The sequence below is a fragment of the Schistocerca gregaria genome, chromosome 9 (assembly GCF_023897955.1).
Source record: "Schistocerca gregaria isolate iqSchGreg1 chromosome 9, iqSchGreg1.2, whole genome shotgun sequence".
NCBI lineage: Eukaryota > Metazoa > Arthropoda > Insecta > Orthoptera > Acrididae > Schistocerca > Schistocerca gregaria.
In genome coordinates, this window is record NC_064928.1 from 249,803,297 (window position 1) to 249,830,607 (window position 27,311).

Genomic DNA, 27,311 nt, shown 5'->3' on the forward strand with positions numbered 1-27,311 from the left:
CAAACTCCTGTGTATAAAACATAAAATCTCCTGAACTTTACAAGGTGTGATCAAAAATAATGGGAACTTTTTATTTTCACAGGCTCCATACAATCGAAAAAAAGAAGAAGGAGGAGGAGGAGGAGGAGGAGGAGGAGGAGGAGGAGGAGGAGGAGGAGGAGAAAGAAAAAAAAAAAGGTTAGACGTGTTTTCGAGTGCTTGGCGAATTTTTACTTTCATAAAAGATTGAGCAGCAATGAATTTGCATTAAATTTTGCTTGAAGAAAGAAATGAAGTGCAACGCTGCATTCAAAATGTTGATTGTGGCTTTTGGTGAATCTACAATGAGTAAATAAAACAATGGAAAATCCAGGATGGAATGTAACAATACGAGAGAAGGGAAGTCGCTATGCACCATATAGTCGAGATGCTGAGCAGGGATAGGCACAACCTACTTCAGTCCGGTCACTAACATTACCTATCACATCAAAGGCAGGGCTACCTGTGAAACCAGTCATGTGATCTACAAGCTAAGCTACAACCACTGTAATGGTTTCTATGTAGGCATGACAACCAACAAGCTGTCTGTCCGCACGAACGGCCACCGACAAACTGTGGCCAAAAAACTAGTGTACCACCCTGTAGCTGAACACGCTGCCAAACATGGTACCCCTCATCTCAATGACTGCTTCACAGCCTGTGCCATACGGATCCATCCCACCAACACCAGCTTTTCTGAATTGCACAGGTGGGAGCTTTCCCTGCAATACATCCTATGTTCCCGTAACCTGCCTGGCCTCAACCTTCGTTAGTCACTGTCCTCACCCATCCAGCCCCCTCCCTGTTCCCATTTCAGCACTACACAGCCGTCATTTCACTGCCACACCAAGTCTTTTTATTTCTCTTTTTTTTTTCCCCTCCTTTCCGCTACTTACCCCCTCCCCCATCCGCTCCTTCTCTCCTGCCCTCCGTCTAACCTGCAGCACTTCACTGTCTGCCACTGCCACCATACTACCCCTCCCCCTGCCCGCCCCAGTACCCGCACCCAGTCACCACTCCCATCATGCACTGGTGCTGCTGCTTGCAGTGTAGTTTCAGCTCTCTGAGACTGCAGATTGGTGACAAAGGCCTTAATGGCCGAAAGCTATGATTGTGTGAATCTTTTTATTGTGCCTATCACGGCTCAGCATCTCTGCTATATGGTGAGTAGCAACTTTCCATCTCTCGTATTGCTACTATGAGTAAAGTAAGAGTTTATGAGTGGCATAAACAGTTCAAAGAGGACTGAGTAGACATTGAAGATGACAACTGCCCTGGATGCCCTAGCACATCAATTACTGATGACAATGTGGAAGAAGTAATGAAAATGGTTCTGGAAAATTGCTGAATCATCATCAGAGAGGTTGCTGATGATGTTAGTGTATCCTTTGGCTCAAACTGACAATTTTTTCAGATGTTTAGGACAAGAAATATGTAACAGCAATGTGTGTTCCAAAATTGTTGAATTGTGATCAAAAACAACATCATATAAACATCGTTCATGAGTTGATGAATGAAGCTGACAACAATCTAGAACTTCTAAAAAAGGTGCTCACAGGTGACGAAAGAGGGTGTTTGGGTATGATATCGAAACCGAGGCCCAATCGTCCCAATGGAAACTTCCTGGAAAGTCAAGACCAAAATAAAAATTTGACAAGTCTGATCACATGTGAAGGTTCTTCTCGCTGTTTCCTTTGATTACAGTGGGATAGTGCATCGTGCGTTCCTGTCATATGGTCGTACAGTCAATAAGGAATACTATCTGGAAGTTTTGTGCCACCTGTGTGTAGTATTCCAAAGAAAATGTCCAGAATTGTGGCAAAACCACTTGTGCAAATTGCATCACAGTAATGCTCCACCTTATATTCGGCCTTGACATAGGATACAAGAATAGAACCATCATTTATCTCTTCACAGGCATAATGAGACTCTTTATCTATGTGTTTAGTCCTTTTGTGACATTCATTATTTTTTAACAATTGCAATGCATTCTGGTTGACCACAAAGAGTTATGCTGGTTGTTTCATGTTGACACTGAGCTCCTGCAAGAATGTGCGAAGCCAAATTATTACAACAGCTCCATCAGATGCTGCAACATACTCCAATTCCATTGTTAATCTGGCAACACATTTTTGTCTGCCAATGTCCAGGTAACTGGTCAACTGATTAATATACTGACACAACCTGTTGTTGAATGATGAGTACTAATATCATGATCTAAGTGTACATTAGGTTTAAGACTACTCCCACTGTATTTAATACCTTTGTCTCATGTACCTTCAGGTTCTATTTGTAGGTGTTTAACAACAGTCCAATGCTCTGATACACAGTTGTTGAAAACCAGACTTACCTGACTGATAGAAAAATTTATAGCATGTGTTATCACTGTGGCAGCAAACATGAAACCACTTACAGCCTCGCAAAATGGAACATTTTCCATGGATTTCTTGTCTTCATTAGCTGGGCACTGTCCCAAACTGTGATCAGCAGGCTTCACATCAGACTTACTGTTGCTCGTGATGAACTTTTCTATGAGGTGACTAATACAGCCCTCCTGGCAGATGAACAATTCTTTAGTTTCACAGTCTTGCCTCTCCACCAGCTGTTGAAACACTAAGACCTCTGAAGCAACATCTGGAATCTTTTTACATATATCAGCATGAAAAAATTCTTCTGGACTACAAGCATTCATTGACAAATTTGATTGAATCCCCTCCTACGCAGTTTACCATACCGACATGTTCACAAAAGAATTTACTTAAGGCAATTATTTTAGATTTGAACTCAAACCATAGTCTGCCATTTTCTTCAGATTATTGAAGTTTACATGTCCCAATCTCTTATGGTGTAACAGAGCTAATTTAGACAGTTTACAATTTGCCTTTTCAGCACTTTCTATTGAAAACAACATTCTGTCATGCTGATTTTCAGCCTTTATACAAAATGCTGCATCTCTCACTACATACCCCAATCTTGTCATTAACTATGATTTTTAAACCTGTACTATCTGTTGCTTCCACTGAAAAAAGATGTTTCCTCAAACCAAGTACATATAACACATCCTCTTTTGTACAGGGTTCCCATACACAGACTACTACTGCATTTAACTTAACTGATCCAATACCTTCAGCACAGGCCACTGAATTGTCTCCTGTCTGGATGTGAATTTCAAACTTCCCTGATGTTTTAAATGTTGAAACATATTCCTTCTAGGCAGTCATGTATTTTGATGCAGCACTCCATTGGGCCTTCACGGCCTGTTGAGGCAGAATGTAGCACACCAAATAATATCACAATTAGTAGAGGTTGCCAAAATCTTACTAATTTCTGTACTGAGAACTTGAGGTTTAGTTTAGTCTTTGCTGGCCGGAGTGGCCTAGCGGTTCTAGGCGCTACAGTCTGGAACCACGCAACCGCTACAGTCACAGGTTGGAACCCTGCCTCGGGCATGGATGTGTGTGATGTCCTTAGGTTAGTTAGGTTTAAGTAGTTCTAAGTTCTAAGGGACTGATGACCTCAGATGTTAAGCCCCATAGTGCTCAAACCATTTGAATAGTCTTCTTTTGCACTCTGGCTTAAAATGATCTTTCTTATAACAATAACTTCAGTTAGCATTTTTCTCATTTGCAGTGTTTTGCTTAAATTGCTTTCTGAACACTGACTTTTATCCTTTTTGTGATTAACTTTAACAGCAGCACAAACAGTTGCTGTTTCTTTAACATGTGACAGATGCTGCACTTCTCTCTGTAACTTTGCTGTCAAATGATCGCAAGTGTGCTTACTGTGCTCACAGGAGTCCCAAGCAGTAACAAATGAACCACATTTTGCCATCACTCCACCTGAGACTCTGGCAGTCTAGTCCGAATCTCCCACTGTCTGCAACAGACTGTGCTAATGCTTCAACTCCACTTATGTGTTGTGCAATGGTATCACAGTGTAACGTTTTATAATTTAAGAACTGTTGTCTCAATGTAACATTATTTATTGCAGATTGCTATCCTTGAATTACCCTGAGACAGTTCCACATACGAGGGGAGTTAGAAAAGTCCGTGCAAAAATAAAAACTACTTACTTGTTTGGTGTAAATCTTTTTCATTTTTCGACATAGACTCCTTTTAGACTTCTACACTTCATCCAACGTTGTTCTAATTTGTTGATCGCTTCCGAATAATAGGAATTGTTGAAGTCTGCAAAGTAGCATTATTAGTTGCTGCAATCACCTCCTCGTTTGAATGAAACCTTGGTCCTGCCAGCCATTTTTTCAAATTGCAGAACAAATGGTAGTCTAAGGGAGCCAAGTCTGGAGAATAGGGGGGATATTAAATTGGTTGGAATCCTATTTCCATTATTTTTGCGACCACAACTGCTGAAGTGTGTGCTGGTGCATTGTTGTGATGGAAAAGGACTTTTTTGCAGTCCAATCGCCGGCATTTTTCTTTCAGCTCTGTTTTTTAAAGGTCCAATAATGATGAATATTATTCACCTGTAAGATTTTTATCCTTTTCCAGATAGTCGATGAGGATTATCCCTTGCAAATCCCAAAAGACAGTCGCCATAACCTTTCCGGCTGAAAGAAAGGTCTTTGCCTTTTTTGGTGCAGATTCTCCCTTGGTAACCCATTGTTTAGATTGTTGTTTGGTCTCAGAAGTATAGTAATGTATCCATGTTTCATCCACAGTGATGAAATGACGCTTCAAGTCCTGTGGATTCTTCCTAAACAGCTCCAAACCATCCTTGCAACACATCACACGATCCCGTTTTTGGTCAAGCATGAGCAATTGCAAAACCCATTTTGCAGATAGCTTTCTCATGTCCAATTGTTTATGCAAAATATTATGTACCCATTCATTCGATACGCTCACAGCACTACCAATCTCGTGCACCTTAACTCTTCTGTCATCCATCACCATATCATGGATTTTATCAATGATTCCTGGAGTCTTAACCTCCACAGGGCATCCAGAATGTTCAGTATCACTTGTGCCTGTATGGCCACTCCGAAAATTTTGAAACCACTTATAAACTGTTCTAATCAAAGGTGCAGAATCACCATAATGTTTATCAAGCTTCTCTTTAGTCTCCTGAGGCGTTTTGCCTTTCATAAAGTAGTGTTTAATCATCACACAAAATTCTTTTTTGTCCATTTTTTGACGATCACTTGACTTCCTTGGTTCACACTAATGCCAAACCCAAAGAAATAGACCAATATGGCTGAAACTTGGTGTGCGTTCTTTCCACAAATGCTACTAACTAAACATGACCTCAATATGCGCTGATGGTGCCATCTCTTGGACTTTGCACGGACTTTTCAAACACGCCTCGTACTAATTGCTATAGTTCATGACACAACAGTTTGCAGCTGTCAAATTCCATACCAGACAAGAAACAAAGCATTGCTTTTGCATTAAGCTCATCCCTCATGCTCCGTGTGTCTACACCTTCAACTGGTTTTACTCTACTTCTGCAAAAACATCAATCAAGGCTTCAGCATATAAGATAATCTCCACATAATGTTTGGAAAACTGAAAACTACCTCAATCAGATTTCTGGAAACTGAAAAACTTTGTTTGAACATTATTTTACACTTCCACTAGGCAAGTGAAAAGCACACTTTGACTGAACTCTCATCCGAGATTTGAATCTATATAAAGAAAAAAAATAACGCCAGTTAATGAACACATTTAACTGGGCCTATACCCTTTTAGGCAGATTGTAATCAAGTTATCACATTTCCAGTGAATAAATTTCACTATTCAAATGAAAAAGGAGGCACTTTGAACACAACGTGCAGAATAGATTCCATTAGTAATTATAATTAGGCAAATTGATACACAAAGGAAAAAAATATCTTGAAAGTGAAAAAGATATAAAAAGACATCACACACACACTAATAAGTTATTGTCCATCTGTGCACAGACATTACAAGATAATCTGCACAAGCTGTACTGTGTGACAGTGTAATTACTTGAGAAAAGGTGAACTTCTTAGACCACTTTTAGACAACCTTGTCTGTTGATTACAAGTTTCAGTAGACATGGTTACCATCTTCATACATTGTGAATTTTGCACAGAGAGCTGTTTAACCCCCAGTGGCAGCTTCTGTCCAGCTGATCTCTACAGGCTGTGACCTTTGCAGTTTAGTGATGTGCTTCCACTGCTACTGATTTCAGGTCATTTGTTGGCCTACGAAGGTAACTTGCTCCAATAAGGTACGGTGGTACCCTTACTATCCTTCTACTCTCAAAATTATTCAGACATTGCATTCTCCTCTGAACAATGAATGATGATAGGAAATTCAGGCAATAAAGATAAATATAGTGCATGGGAATATAGTCTTAACATCATATAGTAAATGAGCATTTTGTGGGACATTATGCATCTTACACATGAATTTATCTTTTCAGTACCTCAAGTCTTTTATGTTTTTATATTGGTCTAATGTGATATTAACTCATTGACTTTATCCTTTCCATTAATATCATTGTCGTGAGTCCGCATGTTTTAAGTGGTAGACCTCTGGAACACTATGTTGCCACAGACTGTGACTCTGATATGCATGGTAACATCATCTAACTGCTGTTACTGTATGAACTGACTGTGTTATACACTATCACTGTAATTATTTTACTATTTGCATATGTGTTAATTACTTGGGTTTTCATCTGCAGCATAGACTGGTATTAAAATGACTCAATGGTAGCCCACCTGTAACTTTAATAATTTTACAATTATGTCTGCAGATTTTTATAAATTACAGACAACTGTCATATAGCAATTTATTGTATATCAGTTTGCGGAAATTGCACCTAGTTGAAAAGCAACTTCTATATAGGCACACTTATGCAAGTGAATGTAACAGGACTAATTTTTAGCTTCTGTTTTAAAAACTATTTTACAATAATTTTAAAAAATGTGTTCAGGAGTCTGTTATTGACATGTACCAGGAATTCAGCTTCCAGTATAGTGGTGCACTGTCTGCAGCACACAGTAGTGTGTGGTATGGGATGTAAGAATTTGGTGAATTACTATGTACACTGTTGTTTTAACCTCAACTTGACGACGCGTCGTTCATCTCATTCCTCACATACCTGGCAATATTTCAGAAAGAGTACTTGTAAAGCTGGTATTTAAGTCTCGTAATAACCTTTTACTGAGATATGTTGTAATATGGTTTTGCTATTACAATGCATCTGCTTTGTGTACTTAATTTTATACCCCTGTATAATTTCGTACAAATGCATTCACAGACATGTAGATGCTAACCTCACTTACCGAAACCAGTATTTGACAATAAATGTTGTTTACATTCAATTTTGGCTAAGAAGTTCACCTTCTCTCAAGTAATGCAAGATGGGTAAACTAACAGACATGCAATTGTATAAAGAACCGTAGAGGAGAAAGAGTACACTCCTTAGAAGAACTTCTCCCTTGGTCGTCCATTCTTATTATTTGCTATTGGTTCCTCTATGTACCTACTGTATATCGCCAGTCCTTCCCCATACGGTATACAGATGTTCTTCTGAGGGTTTCAGGAGTTGTTGCAACTCTCTGTAATGTTAAGTGCTATTTTTTTGTCAGCTAATCCTAGTAAAGAGTTTGGAAAAAAATCTACAGGCCTACTGTTGTTGAGGACTATGTAATCAATCAATTGCGAGATTTTATTTTTCATGATTTCAGTGCAAAATAGTGACCTAGTCAGTAGAAAAGTGTTAACTGGGCTCAAATTTTACCTGTGTCCTACCTTAACAAGTAATACGCTACTACCTCAGCATATTATGCAATTTACTGTACACAAATACATATTAAAGGACACATTCCATATGTCGCCCACATAGAATTCATTAAGACGTTATTTAAATAATTAATGGAAAATCTCATATAAAGATGAGAAACAAATACTACCAAAGAGATAGAGGGGCTGGCCAGTACTTACCTCAGCTCAGTACAGCCGATAGATACACAAAAAACAACCAAAAATTTACGTTCCTAGCTTTCGGAATAAATGTTCCTTCATCAGGGAGGAGAGAGGGGAAAGAAAGAGAAGAAGGGAAAGTGGATTTGGTTACTCACAACCCAGGTTATGAAGCAACAGGGAAAGGAAAACAGGGAGGGTAGCAAGGATGGAGGCATGGCTGTCAGAGGGAAGCCAAAGATATTCTATTGTAAGTACTGTGCCAGCTTCAAATCAAAGAGGATGCATACAGAAGTAAAGAGGTATATAGTATAAAGATGTAGGATGAAAAGATGCATGAATGGCTAAAGAGGAAAAGACTGCAGAGTAAATGGGAGTGAGGTTGTTTAACGTAGGTTCAGTCCAGGGGGATGGCGGGATGAAAGGATGTGTTGGAGTGCAAGTTTCCATCTCTACAGTTCAGAAGGACTGGTGTTGGGTGGGGGAAGCCAAATGGCACATACGGTATAGCAGGTTCCTAGGTCCCTAGAATTATGCTGGAGGGCATGCTCCGCTACTGGGTATTGGACGTCTCCTAGGCGGACAGTTCGTCTGTGTCCGTTCATGCGCTCAGCCAGTTTAGTTGTTGTCATACCAATGTAAAAGGCTGTGCAGTGTAGGCATGTCAGCTGATAAATAACATGTGTAGTTTCACACGTGGCCCTACCTTGAATTGTGTATGTTTTACCAGTAGTGGGGCTGGAGTAGGTAGTTGTGGGGGGATGCATGGGGCAGGTTTTGCAGCGGGGTCGGTTACACGGGTAGGAACCGCTGGTAGAGAAGGTAGTCTGGGAATATTGTAAGGTTTTACAAGGATGTTACGGAGGTTAGGGGGCAACGAAAGGCAACTCTGGGTGGTGTGGTGAGAATTTTGTCAAGGGATGATCTCATTTCATGGGTTGACTTGAGAAAGTCATATCCCTGGCGGAGTAATTTATTGATGTATTCGAGGCCAGGATAATATTGGGTGACAAGGGGGATTCTTCTGTGTGGTCTGAGGGTAGGAACATTGTTGTTGGATGGGGAGGAATGTATTGCTCGGGAGGTCTGTTTGTGGACAAGGTCTGCAGGATAGTTGTGGGAGAGGAAAGCACTGGTCAGGTTATTGGTGTAATTGTTGAGGGATTCGCCTAATAAAGAAACCTAAATATGGAACAGAGGTATGATGAGATAGCAGAAGATCTTTTGTATGAAGAACAGGAAGAAAGGGAAAACACCACTATTGGTAGTCCATACATAAAAATTAAAGCTGCAGGTTGGGAACGATATTGTTTGATTGACACAGGGAGTCCAATTAGTGCCATTTCAAGCAAATTAAGAGATATAATTAAGCATGATCCTGACTTTGTTGAATTACCAGTTGTTGGAATAAAAATTAGAGGCATTACCGGCAAACTGAGCAAAATTGTTAATAGACAGGTGTTGTTGTCCTTCAGTATAAATGATGTACAGTTTACTCAAGGATGTCTTGTAATAAGTGACCTAAATGAGAATGTACTGTTGGGTATGGACTGGATATTAAAAGCTAATGCAGCATTTGATTGGGAAAAAGAGTTTGTTTACCTTTATTGATCCTAAGACGAGAGTGTGTTCCAGTACTGACATGTCGGTTCAAAACTGTGCTGATAAGGGAATTGAAATTAGGGACGTTACATTTTCTAAAGACAGTGGTTATTGTGTAGAGGAAATTACTGAGGATTATGATGATGGAGAATATGGGGATATAGTTCAAGAAAAATTACGAGAATCAGATAATTTGAACCAAGAACAGAAGGTAGAGTTAGAAAGATTATTGTGGAATTACTGTGATGTTTTTGATGATAGACCTGGCAGAGTAAAGAATTATCAATGTAAACTCAGATTAAAACCACATGAGCCATTCTTTATAAAACCTTATAGTGTACCGATTGCAAAGAGAAAAGATGTAGAAAAGGAACTTCAAAAGATGGAAGAGTGGGGCATCATTGATAGAAGTAAGAGCCAATACAATAATCCTTTGGTAGTGGTTGCAAAACGTGATGGCAGTGTCAGGCTTGTACTAGATTCAAGACACCTAAATAAGTATCTGGAAAGAGAGACCGGTCATCCTGAGAATATAGACGAATTACTTCATAAATTTGAAAGAGTGAAATACATGACCAGTTTAGACCTCACATCAGGATTGCACCAAGTAGAATTAGAAAATGATTCCAGAAAGTATAATGCCTTTTTGTATGGGGGAAGATGTTACCAGTATTGTGTGGTACCATTTGGGCTGAATGTCTCAGTAGCCGAATTCATTAGAGCACTTGACTTTGTTTTGGGAAAAGATCTTTTATCAAAATTAACTGTGTATGTAGATGACATTTTGACCACTGGAGAAACTTGGGAAGAACATGTTAATACTTTGAGGGAGGTTTGCAATAGATTAAGGAAAGGGGGAATGTCACTTAAATTATCTAAATGTAAGTTTGGTTTGAAAAAATTGAAGTTTCTGGGGCACAGTATTTCTGAGGAAGGTATTTTGCCAGATCCTGAAAAACTCGAGGCAATTGCAAAATTCCCAATTCCAAAAACCAAGAAACAACTAAAGTCATTTTTCGGGATGTGCGGTTACTACAGAAAGTTCATTAGTACCCAAGCTCTAAATGCTCCAAGTCTTAACAGATTGCTGAAGAAAAACGCAATGTGGGTTTGGGATCAGGAATGTGAAGCTGCTTTTGAAGAAATAAAAACACAGTTATGTAACAGTCAAATTTTGTACCGTCCTGATTTAAGTTTACCTTTTTGCATTATGGCAGATAGTAGTGATTATGGCCTAGGTGCTCACCTTTTCCAAGAAGTAAATATAAATGGGAAAATAGAACACAGGTCTATTGCTTTTGCTAGTCGAACCTTGAAAAAACATGAGAGGGAATACACTGTTACCGAGAAAGAGCTTTTGGCCATTTACTGGGCATTTTCTAAATTCAGAAATTATTTATTGGGAAACCAGGTAGTTGTCTACGCAGACCATAAGGCATTAATTTATATTCAAGAATGTAGGTTGCATCATGGAAGGATTACCAGGTGGGCACTCTTGTTACAACAATTTAATTACTCAATAAAATATCTTAGAGGACCCGATAATGTAGTTGCTGATGCTTTATCTAGACTACCTGTGGGGGGTGACTTTGAAGATGACAGTGGGGAATGTGAAAAAGAATTCAAAATTATGTATTTAAGAGGAGTGGACAATGAACAAGAAATCAGAGACATTTGTAATGACATCCGACGGAATCAGAACCACGATGAGAACTGTAAACTGGTCAAAAGTTATTTATGGAAAAAGGGACATGAAAAAGTGGGAGATTATTACAAAATCTACAAGGGGATTCTATTCAAGAGAAACAGTGTAGATAGCAATGTACGGAAATTATGTTGGCCTGAACAGTACATCAATGTACTCATCAAGTACATTCATGAAAGTTTTGGTCATTGTGGGATTCAAAAGTGTATCCAGAAAATCCAAGAAAATGTGTACTTTAACAACATAGCCAGGAGGGTTAGAAAAATCTTGACGGGTTGTGACAGGTGCCAAAGAGTAAAAGTATCCAACCAAACTTGTCGAGGATTGATGCAAAACATCTTACCAAAAGAACAACACGAGTTAGTCGCTGTCGACTTATATGGACCATTACCGAAGACCAGAGGAGGCTATTGCTACATTTTTGTTATGGTTGATGTTTTTTCAAAATTCATTCAGTTATACCCTCTTCGCAAGGCAAACAGTAAGAGCATTATTTCAAAAACCAGAGGAGACTATTTTGGCAGGGTTGGAAAACCTCAGAAAATCTTATCAGACAATGGGACTCAATTTACTTCTGGAGTATGGAAAGCTTTTGTTGAAGATGAAAATATAAGTCACATTCTTATTTCAGCTTATCATCCGTCAGGAAACCCTTCGGAGAGATACATGAGGGAAATTGGGCGATTCTTTAGAACCTACTGCAATACTGATCATGCTAGTTGGATAGACTATGTTGAGAAATTCGAAGATGTTGTGAACAGCCTACAGCATTCCTCAACAGGGTTTTCGCCTTATGAAATACAGCATAATAGCAAACCACCACATCCAATTAGTGATTTCATTGATTTTCCAGTCTGCAAACCATTAAGTACTCAAGAGAGAGAGGAAATAGTGAGAAAGACCATGAAATCTCAAGGTGATAAGAGGAAATGTAGACATGACATAAGATTGAAGCCTACTCAATTTAAAATTGAAGACTTGGTCCTTGTTAAAACACAAGAGAAGTCTAAAGCCATCAGTGGTGAATTAAAAAAGTTTTTTGACATATACATTGGACCTTTCAAGATTCAGGACAATCCTCATCCGAATGCTTACCGTCTAGTCTACCCAAATTCTGGTAGACTGTTTGGCCTACGAAACGTGACCGAACTGAAATTGTATAAAAAAATGTAAAAAAAGTATTTTAGATAATAGATGTTTATAGACTTTTATATGTAATCTTACCAGGATATTTTTGTATACTTTGTTATGTTGTATTTATCTGATTCCTCAGGGGAGCATACATTCTTTGTGTGCTAAGTGTTTGGCGAGCACTAGGTCCCCAGCTATGCAATTGTCATATTTCATTTTCGTATTCTGGCATTGCATCTTACACTTATTCTGAGATCCTGTATAATCAATTTTCTCCATCTGTCAGTCTATCCTCTCTTAGCTTTAAGAAATTATTTAGAGTAAATTTTCTTGAGTAATTAGACTTTAGAGAATTCAAATTTCTGTGTTCTTAAAAACCGGTCCACCGACTATTAAATGCTTTTGCTAATGTTTAACTGGGTTTGACCACTGTATGCTGTATATTCATAGCGGACTGTGCTATTGCAGCCTGTGATAGCCTGCAGTGTATATGGAAACCGTACGGACTGTGAAGATGAGACTGAAATACAGTGTGTGGCATTGAGGTATACCGACCTTCAAGAAAGAAGATCACCGGTCTTCAAGAAAGAAGACACCAAAGATATGTGTAAAACTTTTCTGTTTTGTAATGTAAGGACATCAACCCTTCCGTGTTTCACGTGGAAGTGCTGATGGTGGGGTTGTGTAACATTACAGGACATATTGGGACATATTGAAGTATTCGATACTGTAGACTTTTAGGGGATGTCGATACAGATATGCAAAACGTAAAGGGAAACTTTGGTGATGTTTAAATATTGTACTGTGTCAATATTAGGGCATTTTGCACAGAAAGAACAAAAATAGAATTAATGTAAATATATATTAGTGTTAGTAACCTATTTTTATTCAATTTTGTAATTATATTTCATTTTGTAAAAGAAAGACTCACTGTTTGCTGTAGCTCTGATTAATTGTAAAAAATTATCAGTTTTGAGCTAAATTATTTTGTATAATATGGACAAGATACATTTAAAAACTCACCAGCTAAAGAGAAAGTCTGTAAATGAACGTTTAATGCACACTTCTGGAACTTTCTATGGAGAAATTCTATATTATGATCGCAAAAATATGAAAACTTGTGAAAACTGTTTCATAACCTAATTTCGAAAGACGATTTGTATCAAGAAATATTGCTAAAAAGATTTATTTACGTTTTGAAACATGATTTAAATCATTTTACATATAAATAGTTGTTCTAAATCACTCAAGAAATATCCAGAATCAAATGTCAAGATATTTCTGGAAACATCGGTACAAATCTGGTGAAGGTTATCCAGAAGCAGGTAGAAAAATGTTATAAAATCTATTTGGAAATTATGCTTGTAAGAATTTATATGTACTGATCCTTTTAATTACTTTAATCTGTACTAAAATTCTGTAATGTCTAATTTAGTTTTAAATCGTGAATTGCTATCGTATTGTAAACAAAACATTGTTAAAGACTCTCATTGTTTGGAAAGATATTAATACACCTAGGAGTTGTCAGTGGCCAGTTCGGATATGCAGTGCGGTTAGCTTGGAGAGTCAGTTGTTGAGTCTGTGAAGTCTGTCAGTTCTGTTTGTAAATAAATGTCTGTAATGAAGAATTACTTGTTGTCGTCAATATGAACTCAAGACCTTTTGCATGAAGCAGACACCTCCTAATGCAACGTTTTAATTTGGTTGAGGAAGCTGGGATCGCTATAAGTGCAAACAAATTGAAGTGGAACATTTTAATTTGGTGTTGAGGAGCTGAAATGTTATAATTTGGTGGAGGAGCTGGGATGTTATAACCTGAAACCTTTCTTGTCACCATAGATGCTACATCCCTTTACACAAACATCCCACACACCCATGGTCTCTCTGCCCTTGAGCACTACCTCTTCCAACACCCACCCGAAGATCTTCCAAAAACCTCGCTCCTTATCAAACTTACCAACTTCATACTCACCCATAATAATTCACTTTTGAAGGCCAGACCTACAAACAAATCAGGGGAATGGCCATGGGAACCAGGATGGCTCCGTACTATGCCAACCTCTTCATGGGCCGCATGGAGGAGGCTTTCCTGAAGACCCAACATCTGCTTCCCCCGGCCTGCTATAGGTTTATAGATGACATCTTTGTGGTCTGGGCTCATGGTGAAGAAACGCTCCTTAATTTTCTCCATAACCTCAACTCCTTTTCGAATCTGAATTTCACCTGGTCCTTCTGCAAAACCCAAGCCACCTTTCTGGATGTTGAACTTCATCTTGTTGAAGCTCACATCCACACCTCTGTCCATATCAAACCCACAAACAAACAACAGTACCTTCACTTTGATAGGTGCCATCCATTCCACATCAAACGCTCCCTTCCCTACAGCCTAGGTATTCATGGCAAATGTATCTGCTCCAGTGACGAATCCTTCCACAATTACACCAATAACCTGACGAGTGCTTTTCTCTCCCACAACTATCCTGCAGACCTTGTCCACAAACAGACCTCCCGAGCAATACATTCCTCCCCATCCAACAACAATGTTCCTACCCTCAGACCACACAGAAGAATCCCCCTTGTCATCCAATATTATCCTGGCCTCGAATACATCAATAAATTACTCCGCCAGGGATATGACTTTCTCAAGTCAACCCCTGAAATGAGATCATCCCTTGCACAAAATTCTTCCCACACCACCCAGAGTTGCCTTTCGTCGACCCCTAACCTCCGTAACATCCTTGTTAAACCCTACAATATTCCCAGACTACCTTCTCTACCCAACGGTTCCAACCCCTGTAACCGACCCCGCTGTAAAACCTGCCCCATGCATCCCCCCACAACTACCTACTCCAGCCCCACTACTGGTAAAACATACACAATTCAAGGTAGGGCCACGTGTGAAGCTACACATGTTATTTATCAGCTGACATGCCTACACTGCACAGCCTTTTACATTGGTATGACAACAACTAAACTGGCTGAGCGCATGAACGGACACAGACGAACTGTCCGCCTAGGAGACGTCCAATACCCAGTAGCGGAGCATGCCCTCCAGCATAATTCTAGGGACCTAGGAACCTGCTACACCGTATGTGCCATTTGGCTTCTCCCACCCAACACCAGTCCTTCTGAACTGTAGAGATGGGAACTTGCACTCCAACACATCCTTTCATCCCGCCATCCCCCTGGACTGAACCTACGTTAAACAACCTCACTCCCATTTACTCTGCAGTCTTTTCCTCTTTAGCCATTCATGCATCTTTTCATCCTACATCTTTATACTATATACCTCTTTACTTCTGTATGCATCCTCTTTGATTTGAAGCTGGCACAGTACTTACAATAGAATATCTTTGGCTTCCCTCTGACAGCCATGCCTCCATCCTTGCTACCCTCCCTGTTTTCCTTTCCCTGTTGCTTCATAACCTGGGTTGTGAGTAACTAAATCCACTTTCCCTTCTTCTCTTTCTTTCCCCTCTCTCCTCCCTGATGAAGGAAAATTTATTCTGGAAGCTAGGAACGTAAATTTTCGATTGTTTTTGTGTATCTATCGGCTGTACTGAGCTGAGGTAAGTACTGGCCAGCCCCTCTGTCTCTTTGTTAGTATTTTTAAGACGTTATTTCTCTTCTGTGTCACACAGAAATTCGTGTTTTCCTTTTCATTTGCACACATAACACTTTTGGTCACATTTAACAATTTTCAGCTACTTTCATGGCAAATTTTGTCAAGTTAACATCTTACCGGTGTGTTTCTTCACATGTAACACAGAACTTACACAGTAAAACAGTGTCTGCTGCTTAACATGTCATTATAAAATTAGATGATAATTTCTGTGTATGTGTGGTGTCTGTCTTTCGGACATGTCTGCAAGAATAGACACCACACTGATCCAACAGCCACTACAAATTAACACACAAAGGAGTTACATACATTGGATACGAGTGGGCATTGACTGAAATCAATGGGGAAAGTGGGAAATTTGTGGTGGACCGTAATTCTAACCTGGGTCTCCTGCTTCCTAGTAGATGTTCTGACCACTGAGCCATCCATACACAGTGGCCATTGCAACTGCACAGACTACCCTAGCACACCTCCTGTCAGACCCAAATTCTCAACTTGCCCATTGTTCTCACTACTTGCACCATTTCCCATTCACATAAGAGTTTGACCTGGTGTGCTTCTGCACTGAAGAGATAAGTGGCTGTTCCACCTTTTTTTATACGCTGAAGTGCTAAAGAAGCTGGTACAGGCATGCATATTCAAATACAGAGATATGTAAACAGGCAGAATATGGCGCTGCAGTCAGCAGTGCATATATAAGACGACAAGTGTCTGGCCAGTAGTTAGATCGGTTACTGCTGCTGCAATTGCAGATTATTAAGATTTAGGTGAGTTTGAACGTGGTGTTACAGTCAGCGCACGAGCAATGGGACACAGCATCTCCGAGGTAGCGATTAAGTTGGGATTTTCATTTATGACCATTTCACGAGTCTACCTTGAAAATCAGGAATCTGGCAAAACATAAAATCTCTCACATCATTGCGGCCAGAAAAAGATCCTGCAAGAACGGGGCTGATGATGACTAAAATAATTGTCCAATGTGACAGAAGTGCAACCCTTCTGCGAATTTCTGCAGTTTTCGATGCTGGGTCATCAACAAGTGTCAGCATATGAACTGCTCAATGAACAGTATCAACATGGACTTTCGGATCCAAAGGCCCACTCGCATACCCTTGATGAGTGCACAACACAAATCTTTACAACTCGCCTGGGCTCCTCAGTATCGACACTGGGCTGTTGATGACTGGAAAAATATTGCCTGGTCAAGCAAGTGTCATTTCAAATTGCATCGAGCAGATGGATGTGTACGGGTATGGAGACAATGTCACGAATCCGTGGTCTCTGCATGTCATCAGGGTACTGTTCAAGCTGGTGGAGTCTCTGCAATAGTGTTGGGCATGTGCAGTTGGAGAGATATGGGAACGTAAGCATCCTGTCTTATCACCTGCATCTATTCATGTCAATTGTGCATTCTGACAGACTTGGGCAATTGCAGCAGGACAATGTGACACTCCACATGTTGAGAATTGCCACAGAATGTCTCCAGGAACACTTTTCTAAGTTTAAACACTTCTGCTGGCCACCAAACTCCCTAGAAATGAATATTATTGAGCATATCTCAGATGCCTTGCGAAATACTGTTCAGAAGAGGTCTACACCCGCTCGTACTCTTACAGATTTACGGACAGCCCTGCAGGAGTCATGGTGTCATTTCCAGTACTACTTCCGACATTAGTCGAGTCCGTGCCACATCATGTTGTGGCACTTCTGCCTGCTCACGAGGGTCCTACACAATATTAGGCAGATGTACCAGTTTCTTTGGCTCTTCAGTGAGTGTATATATAGTGTGTGTCTGCTCTTTCGGACATGTCTGATGAGCAACGGGCTAAGGTAACAGGAGACCTAGGTCGAATCCTGGTACGGCACGTTTTCAACTTTTCCCTTTGATTTCAGTTAATGTGATCTCACAGCCTATGTCTGCAATTCTTTTGTGTCGTAATTCACAGTGGCTGCTGTATCAATATGGTGTCTGTTGCCAATGCCTGTCATTCCTTTGTGTAATAATGTTTGTACTTCTGTCCCACTTTCTCCAACAGAAAGTGAAACAATTCATAATGGACAGAATTTGTAAAGGTCCACTGTTAAGCAAACAAAAACATTTATTTTATATTTCTATTGTTTCCACTCAGTTTAAGATGTAGCATATTTCTATTCTGTTAAACAATACAATAGATCTACTTTCTTTTGCTCCCACTAAAAACTTTTAAAAATCTCAGATCTTGCCTTATATGGAAATTGTTTCTTCTTTTAATATTCAGCACTGGAATAAGATTAAGAAACTTATTTGCATTACAAAAGATTGTCTATGTAGAATATATTTTAAACGAGAAAACAATCTATTTCCATTGTCGAGATTTAAAGTCTTACCAAAAGCCCAAGGGAAGACAACCGATATCTGATGTAAAGGGGAGTGGAAAGGGGGCATCAAATAATATGTCACTTGAAGTTTAAATCTTCCAGGTTGTTAGGCCACGTTACACGATTAGCTCTCTGCTGGAATCTTGTGGTGTTCACAGCCAGCTGACCTCGAAGACAAGGTCCTGAAGAAGATCCCAGCAGAGAGACCAAAACATCGATAGTACAGAAGAATCGTGATGTAGCCTAAAAACTTAGAAGATTTTACCTTCGATGATAACAGTCACAAAGGACTGCAAACAAGTCACTCATGTAGAAAAATGTTCTCAAACTGTCCCTGTATATAATGGTCTTTGCCTGCTCTTTTAATGTCTCCACAGTCTAAAGAAGACAGTTGTTGAAAGTGGTTAAGGTGTTACAAAAGCATCATGTGATTTTGTCATAAAATATGTAAAAAAAAGAAATAGGTACATACTTGTTAGCATCCGCAGCATTTGCATCGTGGCTGGGAGGCTGTCGGTGTGGCCCCCCCAGTGGGATGTAGGCGCAGACGGTGACGTCGAGGGCCCGGCAGAAGGCGCGCAGCTCGGCCTGCTGGAAGTAGGCGTGCAGTTCCACCTGCAGGTTGGCAGGCCTGACGCGTGCTGACTGCCACACACGCTTCACCTGCCTCGCATTGAAGTTGGACAGTCCGATAGATCGGGCTCGACCCGCATCTACCTGCGCCTCCATCGCCTACCGGCAATAGAGTTAAACCGAACATTAAGAAAACAAATGTCATTAATTTCAGTTTCAGGAGTGAAAATTACACAGTTAAATTAAATGTCTATGGCATCTGCATACACTGCAGTCTGGTCTGAGCTGCTCGAGATGACGGTCACGTTTGCGTGAGGTGTGCTTTGTTGAGTGCCTGTCTGCAGCTTACCGTGTCATCTTTACGGTAAGTACCAATCTATCTTTTCCTTTCATTGTTGTTATCAGTTCAAGTGTTTTGGACACTCAATGATGCTTCCAGCCAAATGTTGTCAGCGTGTTATGCCCTTAGAGTCCTGCCATTAGTGTGTAACAGACAGTGTCTTTTAGTTACATACTATTCATATGCTTGCACTCAGTTATTAGCAATGTAATTCTTTTATGAGGAACAAATACATAAAGTATGAACACAATTTTCAAACTACAGAACAGGACCATAAGAGCAATAACCAAAAACAGCAATCAAGCTCATTGTAAAGATCTGTTTAAAGCAGTGGAGATTTTAACCAAACCATATGAGTACATTTACCAACCAGTTGTACACATCTGTATTAACTCTGATAATTACTGCACAAACACATTTGTTCATAACTATGTGACAACATCTTGATTGAACTAACATTTGTCTAAGAACAATGAAAATAACAAAATTCATACATACAGGCATTTACATACTTACAGGTGCCTAGTTTCACACAGGTGGAACAGGAATTTGGTCTCAGCCTTATAGTAGGAGCCATTGCGGCATTTGCCTGAAGTTATGTAGGTAAACTGTAGAAAAACTAAATCAGGATAGCTGGATGGAGATTTGGGCCTTCACCCTCATGAACACAAGGACAGTCTGCTGAAAATAGTTGCACCATGTTTGGTTTCTCCCTAGTGTATGATGCTGTTTTGCAGAGAAGTTATTTAGCTGTGTAAAAGTCTGGCAGTACACTGTTCACTCACATCTCACTCCCAGTCACTACACACTATATATACACAGAGTTGGTAACACTATACAAACTATCAGCTAGGACCATAGCAACGATGTTGGTTTACACTCTGTGTACTGTAATTTCCCATCTGCTAGCCTGAAAAACTGATTCACCAGCCCTCTATAATGAGAGATGATAAGCTCAGAAAGAGGATTAAACAATGGATAGCTTTACAAGACAGTTGTTTTGGAATTGTTGTCATAATCATTATCATCATTTCACGATGCCTATAGCTGTGATAGCAATTTGAAAGGTGGCTAGTAAACCATATGTTTAAATACCATATCTGATGAAAGCAAATAGTGAAGTTTATACAGATGGTCTATAAAAAAAGGAGCATCTGAAGCACAACAAATTATAGCAGTCACAGAAACAGGGCACCATATGTGTTATTCTGCACGATTTCTAAGTAAACTGAGAGTTATCAAACATCAGATTACCAGACTATTTGGTTGATTCTGTTGTTACGTATAGACATTTTAAGCAACTCTCAATCAACATATGATACCTGTTTTAGGAGCTAAATTACCACCCATGAGATTATTAGGTGTCTGTAGTTATATAATCAAGTATTTTAAGGAAGTCATATTGTTACAGCCAAAATGAAACAAGCATTCCTGTTAATCATCTGTCTACAGAATATCTGTGAAAACGTTTGACACCTTTTACACCATCTTACACACTAACCTTCCATAGGCTGACATGGTCTGTGTTCACATCGAGCAACATTTTGCCTCCGTTATCCTTTGGGTCCACATCCTGGAAACCGACTGGCTGGTGCACAAGGTACAAGTCGACGTAGTCCAGCTGCAGGTCACGCAGTGACTGCTTCAGGTGCTTCTCCACACATTCTGCGCGGTTTCCTGTCGATGGCAGCTGAGAGAGGAGAAAGTTCTTTTATAAGTAGTTCTGGAAAATGAAAGAAGTTTCTATGGTTGCTAAAGTAGGAATGCTCACAAAGACATCTTGTTGTGGTTACAGGTGCTCCATTACACCATCTGGAAGTATTTTCTGGACAGCAGCCAAAGTGCAACAAGGTAGGAATAGCTGCCAACTTGCTACTCTCCCACTCCTTAAATATATATTTTTTTGTATTCTCTGTTATACGTATAATGGCTACACAATGACCACATGAAACTGTAAAAGTATTGTCCTTGCTGTATTACAACATCTACAACTGTACTCTGCAAATGTGGTGAGGCGCATGGCAGAGCGTATGTCTCATTGTACCAGTTATTCCATTCACATACTAAGCACAGGAAGAATGGTTGTGTGAGTGCCTCTGTATGTGAAGTAATTATTCTAATATTATCCCCACAATTCCTGTGTGAGTGACAGATAGGGGATTGTAGTATATCCCTAAAGTAATCATTTAAAGCCAGTTCTTGAAACTTTGTTAGTAGACTTTCTTGAGACAATTTACGTCTGTCTTCAAGAGTCTGCCATTTCAGTTAAATCAGTATCTCTGTGACACTCTGCCACAGATTAAACAAGCCTGTGATCATTCATGCTGCCCTTCTCTGTATACGTTCAGTATCCCCCATTAGTCATATTTGATACAGGTCCCAGAGACTCAAGCAATATTCTAGAACCTGTCACATGAGTGATTTGTAAGCAATCTCCTTTGTAGACTGATTACCATTCTACCATTGAACCGAAGTCTACCACATGCTTTATGCATGACTGAGCCTATGTTATCTTTCCATTTCATATCCCTACAAAGTATTACCTTGTTTGAGTTGGATGATTCCAGCAGTGACTCTTTGATAATACAGCCCCTGTAAGACACTGTGTTTTTTCATCTTGTGAAGTGTGCAGTTTTACATTTCTGAACATTTAAAGCAACTTGTCACACTTTAAACCACTTTGAAATCATATCAAGATCTGACCAAATATTTATTCAGCTTCTTTCAGATAGTACTTCATTACAGACAACTGCATCACCTGCAAAAAACCTGATGTTACTATTAATATTGTTGTAAGGTCATTAACATACAATATGAACAACAAGTGTCCCAAGACACTTCCCTGAGGCACACTGGAGGTTACTTCCACATTTGACAATAACAATCCAAGATAACATGCTGCACCCTCCCTACCAAAAAGTCCTCAATCCAGTCCCAAACTTCAATTCATACCCCATATGATTGTACTTTCCATAGTATGTGTAGATGTGGTATTGAGTCAAATACTTCTCAGAAAACAAAAGGTACTGCATCTATCAGATTGCCTTCATCCAAAGCTTTCAGTACGTCATGTGATAAATGTGCAAATTTTGTTACACATGATCAATGTTTTCGTAATCCATGCTGTTTGCCATGGAGGAGGTCATTCTCTTTGAGATGCCTCATTATGTTTGAGCTCAGAATATGTACTAAGATTCTATGACAAACAGATTTCAAGGATACTAGATGCTAGTTTTGTAGATCACCTCTATTACCCTTCACAATGTATCACAACAAAATGTACTCACTTCACCTGTTTTGGGAAAACTATGTGAAGAGAAGGAAAACACAAAAGGCTTCTTCTTCTTCCGTATCCGAATGCACCAATTATATCTTCCCTTCCCAGTAATTAGCAATGTAGTTTGCTTTGTCATTGACTTTCAAAATATCATCTTTAGTGCTTGTTATAGACATATCTTGGCAAATCAGTAGATGGTCCAAGTCCTGTATTGCTCCGCATTCACACCTATCGCTATCACTGTAACCCCATTTAAATAGGTTTGATTTGCACCCAGTTACTCCAGTACGCAGCCAGTTTAATGACCAAAGATGACACAAAAGGCTGGGAGTCTATTACTCACTGGCAGTTCAAACATGTGGTGAATGATGGTACCTCTTAGATAAAGGCAGCAAGCAACAGCGAAAAACTGGGTGCAACCAACTGCAGATTGGAGCATATGTTGTAACAAATGATGCCTGTCATCTGGGCCCCAAGGTGGTCATACTTGGGTCATTCCAGGACTTGGTAGAGAAGGTTAAGAAGACATGGAGTTTCAACAAAGCTCACAATCTGCACCACTGTCCCCAGAACTCATCATGTCCCTTTGATTCTGAGTCGAGTATCAGGATTGGATCAGAGGTTTCAAAGGTTATGTGACAAGTTGGGCTGTGACTTGCTGGACTTGCGCCATCGTCTTGAGAACTGTACGGTACCCCTAAATGGGTCAGATGTGTACTACACATCAGAGGCTGCTACTCAGGTAGCTGTCTGTGTGTGGGGAGCACACAAGAGTTTTTTTTAGATTAGGCAACTTTCCATCCCGTCCAGATAACAATAGCTGCAGGAAATCCAGAAGTATCAGTGAGGGATTCAAAGAAATGCCTCCCACCGGTAAGAGTACTAAAATCCTAATGGTAAACTGTCAAAGCATTCGCAAGTGCCAGAGTTTGAACTACTCATGAAAAGCAGTGAAGCTCACATAATACTAGGTACAGAAGGCTGGTTGAAACCTGAAATTGATAGCAGTGAACTTATTGGGGAAAATTTAAGTGTATATTGAAACGATACACAAATGGGAACTGCAGGTGGTATATTTGTTGTAGTAGACAAGAAACTCAAATCCACCAAGATAGAAATTGAAGCTGCATGTGAGGTTGTTTGGGCAAGACTCAGTATCAGGTGAGAACATAAAATGTTAATTAGATCCTTTTATCACCCACCATACTTGTCTCCTTATGTTACTGAAAACTTTAGAGAAAACCTCAGTTCACATGTAAATAAGTTTCCCAATCATACTGTAATAGTTGGTGGAGACTTTAATCCTCCAACAATTAATTGGGAAAATCATGTGGTAGAGTACTAAATGGCTTTTCTGAAAGCTATCTAGAATATATACACTCCTGGAAATTGAAATAAGAACACCGTGAATTCATTGTCCCAGGAAGGGGAAACTTTATTGACACATTCCTGGGGTCAGATACATCACATGATCACACTGACAGAACCACAGGCACATAGACACAGGCAACAGAGCATGCACAATGTCGGCACTAGTACAGTGTATATCCACCTTTCGCAGCAATGCAGGCTGCTATTCTCCCATGGAGACGATCATAGAGATGCTGGATGAAGTCCTGTGGAACGGCTTGCCATGCCATTTCCACCTGGCACCTCAGTTGGACCAGCGTTCGTGCTGGACGTGCAGACCGCGTGAGACGACGCTTCATCCAGTCCCAAACATGCTCAATGGGGGACAGATCCAGAGATCTTGCTGGCCAGGGTAGTTGACTTACACCTTCTAGAGCACGTTGGGTGGCACGGGATACATGCGGACATGCATTGTCCTGTTGGAACAGCAAGTTCCCTTGCCGGTCTAGGAATAGTAGAACGATGGGTTCGATGACGGTTTGGATGTACCGTGCACTATTCAGTGTCCCCTCGACGATCACCAGAGGTGTATGGCCAGTGTAGGAGATCGCTCCCCACACCATCATGCCGGGTGTGGGCCCTGTGTGCCTCGGTCGTATGCAGTCCTGATTGTGGCACTCACGTGCACGGTGCCAAACACGCATACGACCATCATTGGCACCAAGGCAGAAGCAACTCTCATCGCTGAAGACGGCCTAACGGTGTGCGGGACCGTAGCCCAGCTTCATGGAGACGGTTACCAATGGTCCTCGCCGATACCCCAGGAGCAACAGTGTCCCTAATTTGCTGGGAAGTGGCGGTGCGGTCCCCTACAGCACTGCGTACGATCCTACGGTCTTGGCGTGCATCCGTGCGTCGCTGTGGTCCGGTCCCAGGTCGACGGGCATGTGCACCTTCCGCCGACCACTGGCGACAACATCGATGTACTGTGGAGACCTCACGCCCCACGTGTTGAGCAATTCGATGGTACGTCCACCCGGCCTCCCGCATGCCCACTATACGTCCTCGCTCAAAGTCTGTCAACTGCACATACGGTTCACATCCACGCTGTCGCGGCATGCTACCAGTGTTAAAGACTCCATTTCCAGGAGTGTAGATATAAATTTTCAGTAAACGAAACACATCCAAAAAAAGTTTTAAATCACCACAGTTTCGCGAGTTCTGGAACCTGTACAGAAAATTGGAATAGAGCTCAACATAAACATCATTTCCACCCTTTTCATTGCTCATGAAAATCACATATTGCATGTTTACCACCATACAGCGAGACCTTCAGAGGTGGTGGTCCAGATTGCTGTACAAACTGTTACCTCTAACACCCAGCAGCACATTGTCTTGCATTGATGCTTGCCTGTATTCATCATGGCACACTATTCCCAAGTTCATCAAGGAACTATTGGTCCAGATTGTCCCACTCCTCAATGGCGATTCGGCGTAGACCCCTCAGAGTGCTTGGTGGCTCATGCCATCTATAAACAGCCCTTTTCAATCTATCCCAGGCATGTTCAATAGGGTTCACGTCTGGAGAACATGCTGGCCACTCTAGTCAAGTGATGTTGTTACCCTGAGGGAAGTAATTCCCAAGATGTGCACATTGGGGGTGTGAATTGTCATCCACATAGATGAATGCCTCGCCAATGTCCTGCTGATACAGTTGCACTAGCAGTCTGAGGACAGCATTCACATATCATGCAGCCCTTACGGTGCCTTCCGTGATCACCAGCAACATATGTCGGCCCCACATAATGCCACCAGAAAACAGCAGGAACCTCCACCTTGCTGCAGTCACTGGACAGTGTGTCTAAAGCGTTTAGTCTGGCCAGGTTGCCTCCAAACACATCTCCAATGATTGTCTGGCTGAAGACATATGCGACACTCATCAATGAACAGTACTCGATGCCAATCCTCAGCGGTCCATTCGGCATGTTGTCGGGCCCATCTGTGCCGCACTGCATGGTGTCATGGTTGTTAAGATGGACCTCGCCACGGACACTGGGAGTGAATTTGCGCAACATGCAACTTATTGCGCACAGTTTGAGTCATAGCATGATGTCCTGTGATTGCACGAAAAGCATTATTCGACAAGGTGGCGTTGCTGTCAGGGTTCTTCCGAGCCATAATCAATAGGTAATGGAACTGCAGTAGTAGCCCTCAGGTGGCCTTAGCAAGGCATGTCATTGACAGTTCCTGTCTCTCTGTATCTCCTCCGTGTCCAAACAACATCACTTCGGTTCACTCTGAGATTCCTGAACACTTCCCTTGTCGAGAGCCCTTCCTGGCACAGAGTAACAATACAGACATGATCAAATCACAGTACTGACCGTCTAGGCATGGTTGAACTACAGACAATATGAGCCATGTACCTCCTTCCTGGTGTAATGACTGGAACTGATTGGCTGTTGGACCCCCTTCGTCTAATAGGTGCTGCAAGTGCACGGTTGTTTACATCTTTGGGCAGGTTAAGTGACATTTGTGAACAGTCAAAGGGACTGTGTCTGTGATACAATATCTAGCAGTTTCGGGAACTGGGGTGATGCAAAACTTTTTTTGATGTGTATGGATCAGTAATATCTTTTTTCAATGAGAACCTAACTTCTAGAGAAACAGAGATTAGTGCATAGTAGGTGTAAAACAAAGCATAAGGCTACAGGTAAAGAGATGCTGAATGAAATGCATTTGGTCATCAAGAGAGCAGTGCGTGATGCCTTCAGTGACCACTGCAGCAGAATATTGTCAAATGATGTCCCACAGAGCCCAAAGAAATTCTGGCCATATGTGAAGGCTGTTAATTGCACCAAAGTTAGTGTCCAGTCCCTAGCGAATGAGACAGGAACTGAAACTGAGTGAAGTAAAGCAAAAGCTGAAATGCTGAACTCCATTTTAAAATGTTCCTTTAAAAAGGATAATCGCCCCAATTTAATCCTCATACCACTGAAAAGATTAATGAAATAAGTGTTAGTGTCACTAGTGTTGAGAAACCACTAAAATCATTAAAACTGAACAAAGCTCCATGCCCTGAAAGAGTCCCTGTCAGATTTTATACTGAATGTGCAGCTGAGTTAGTCCCTCTTCTCACTATAAGCTGTCATAGATCCCTCGAACAAAAAACCATGTCCAATTCTTCAAAAAAGGCACAGGCCACACCCGTCTGCAAGGACAGTAAAAGTGATCCACAAAACTACTGCCCAATACCCTTGACACCAATTTATTGCAGAATCTTGGAACATATTCCGAGCTCAAACATAATGAGGTATCTTGAAAAGAATGACCTCCTCAATGCCATCCTGCATCGATTTCAAAAACATCGATCGTGTGAAACCCGACTCGCACTATTCTCACGCGACATATTGAAACCTTTGGGT

The 27,311-nt window shown here is 40.7% G+C and overlaps 1 protein-coding gene across 1 annotated transcript in view; it reads right to left on the reverse strand.

Moving 5' to 3' along the window:
* Positions 1 to 27,311, reverse strand: part of LOC126291848 (1,5-anhydro-D-fructose reductase-like) — an 87,278-nt gene that overhangs the window by 38,041 nt on the left and 21,926 nt on the right. Inside the window, exons 3-4 of the mRNA XM_049985573.1 lie at positions 20,764 to 20,952; positions 18,822 to 19,081 (exon numbers count right to left, since the gene is read on the reverse strand). Of these exons, the coding sequence (XP_049841530.1) occupies positions 18,822 to 19,081; positions 20,764 to 20,952 (449 nt within the window). The remainder of the gene's footprint in view (positions 1 to 18,821; positions 19,082 to 20,763; positions 20,953 to 27,311) is intronic.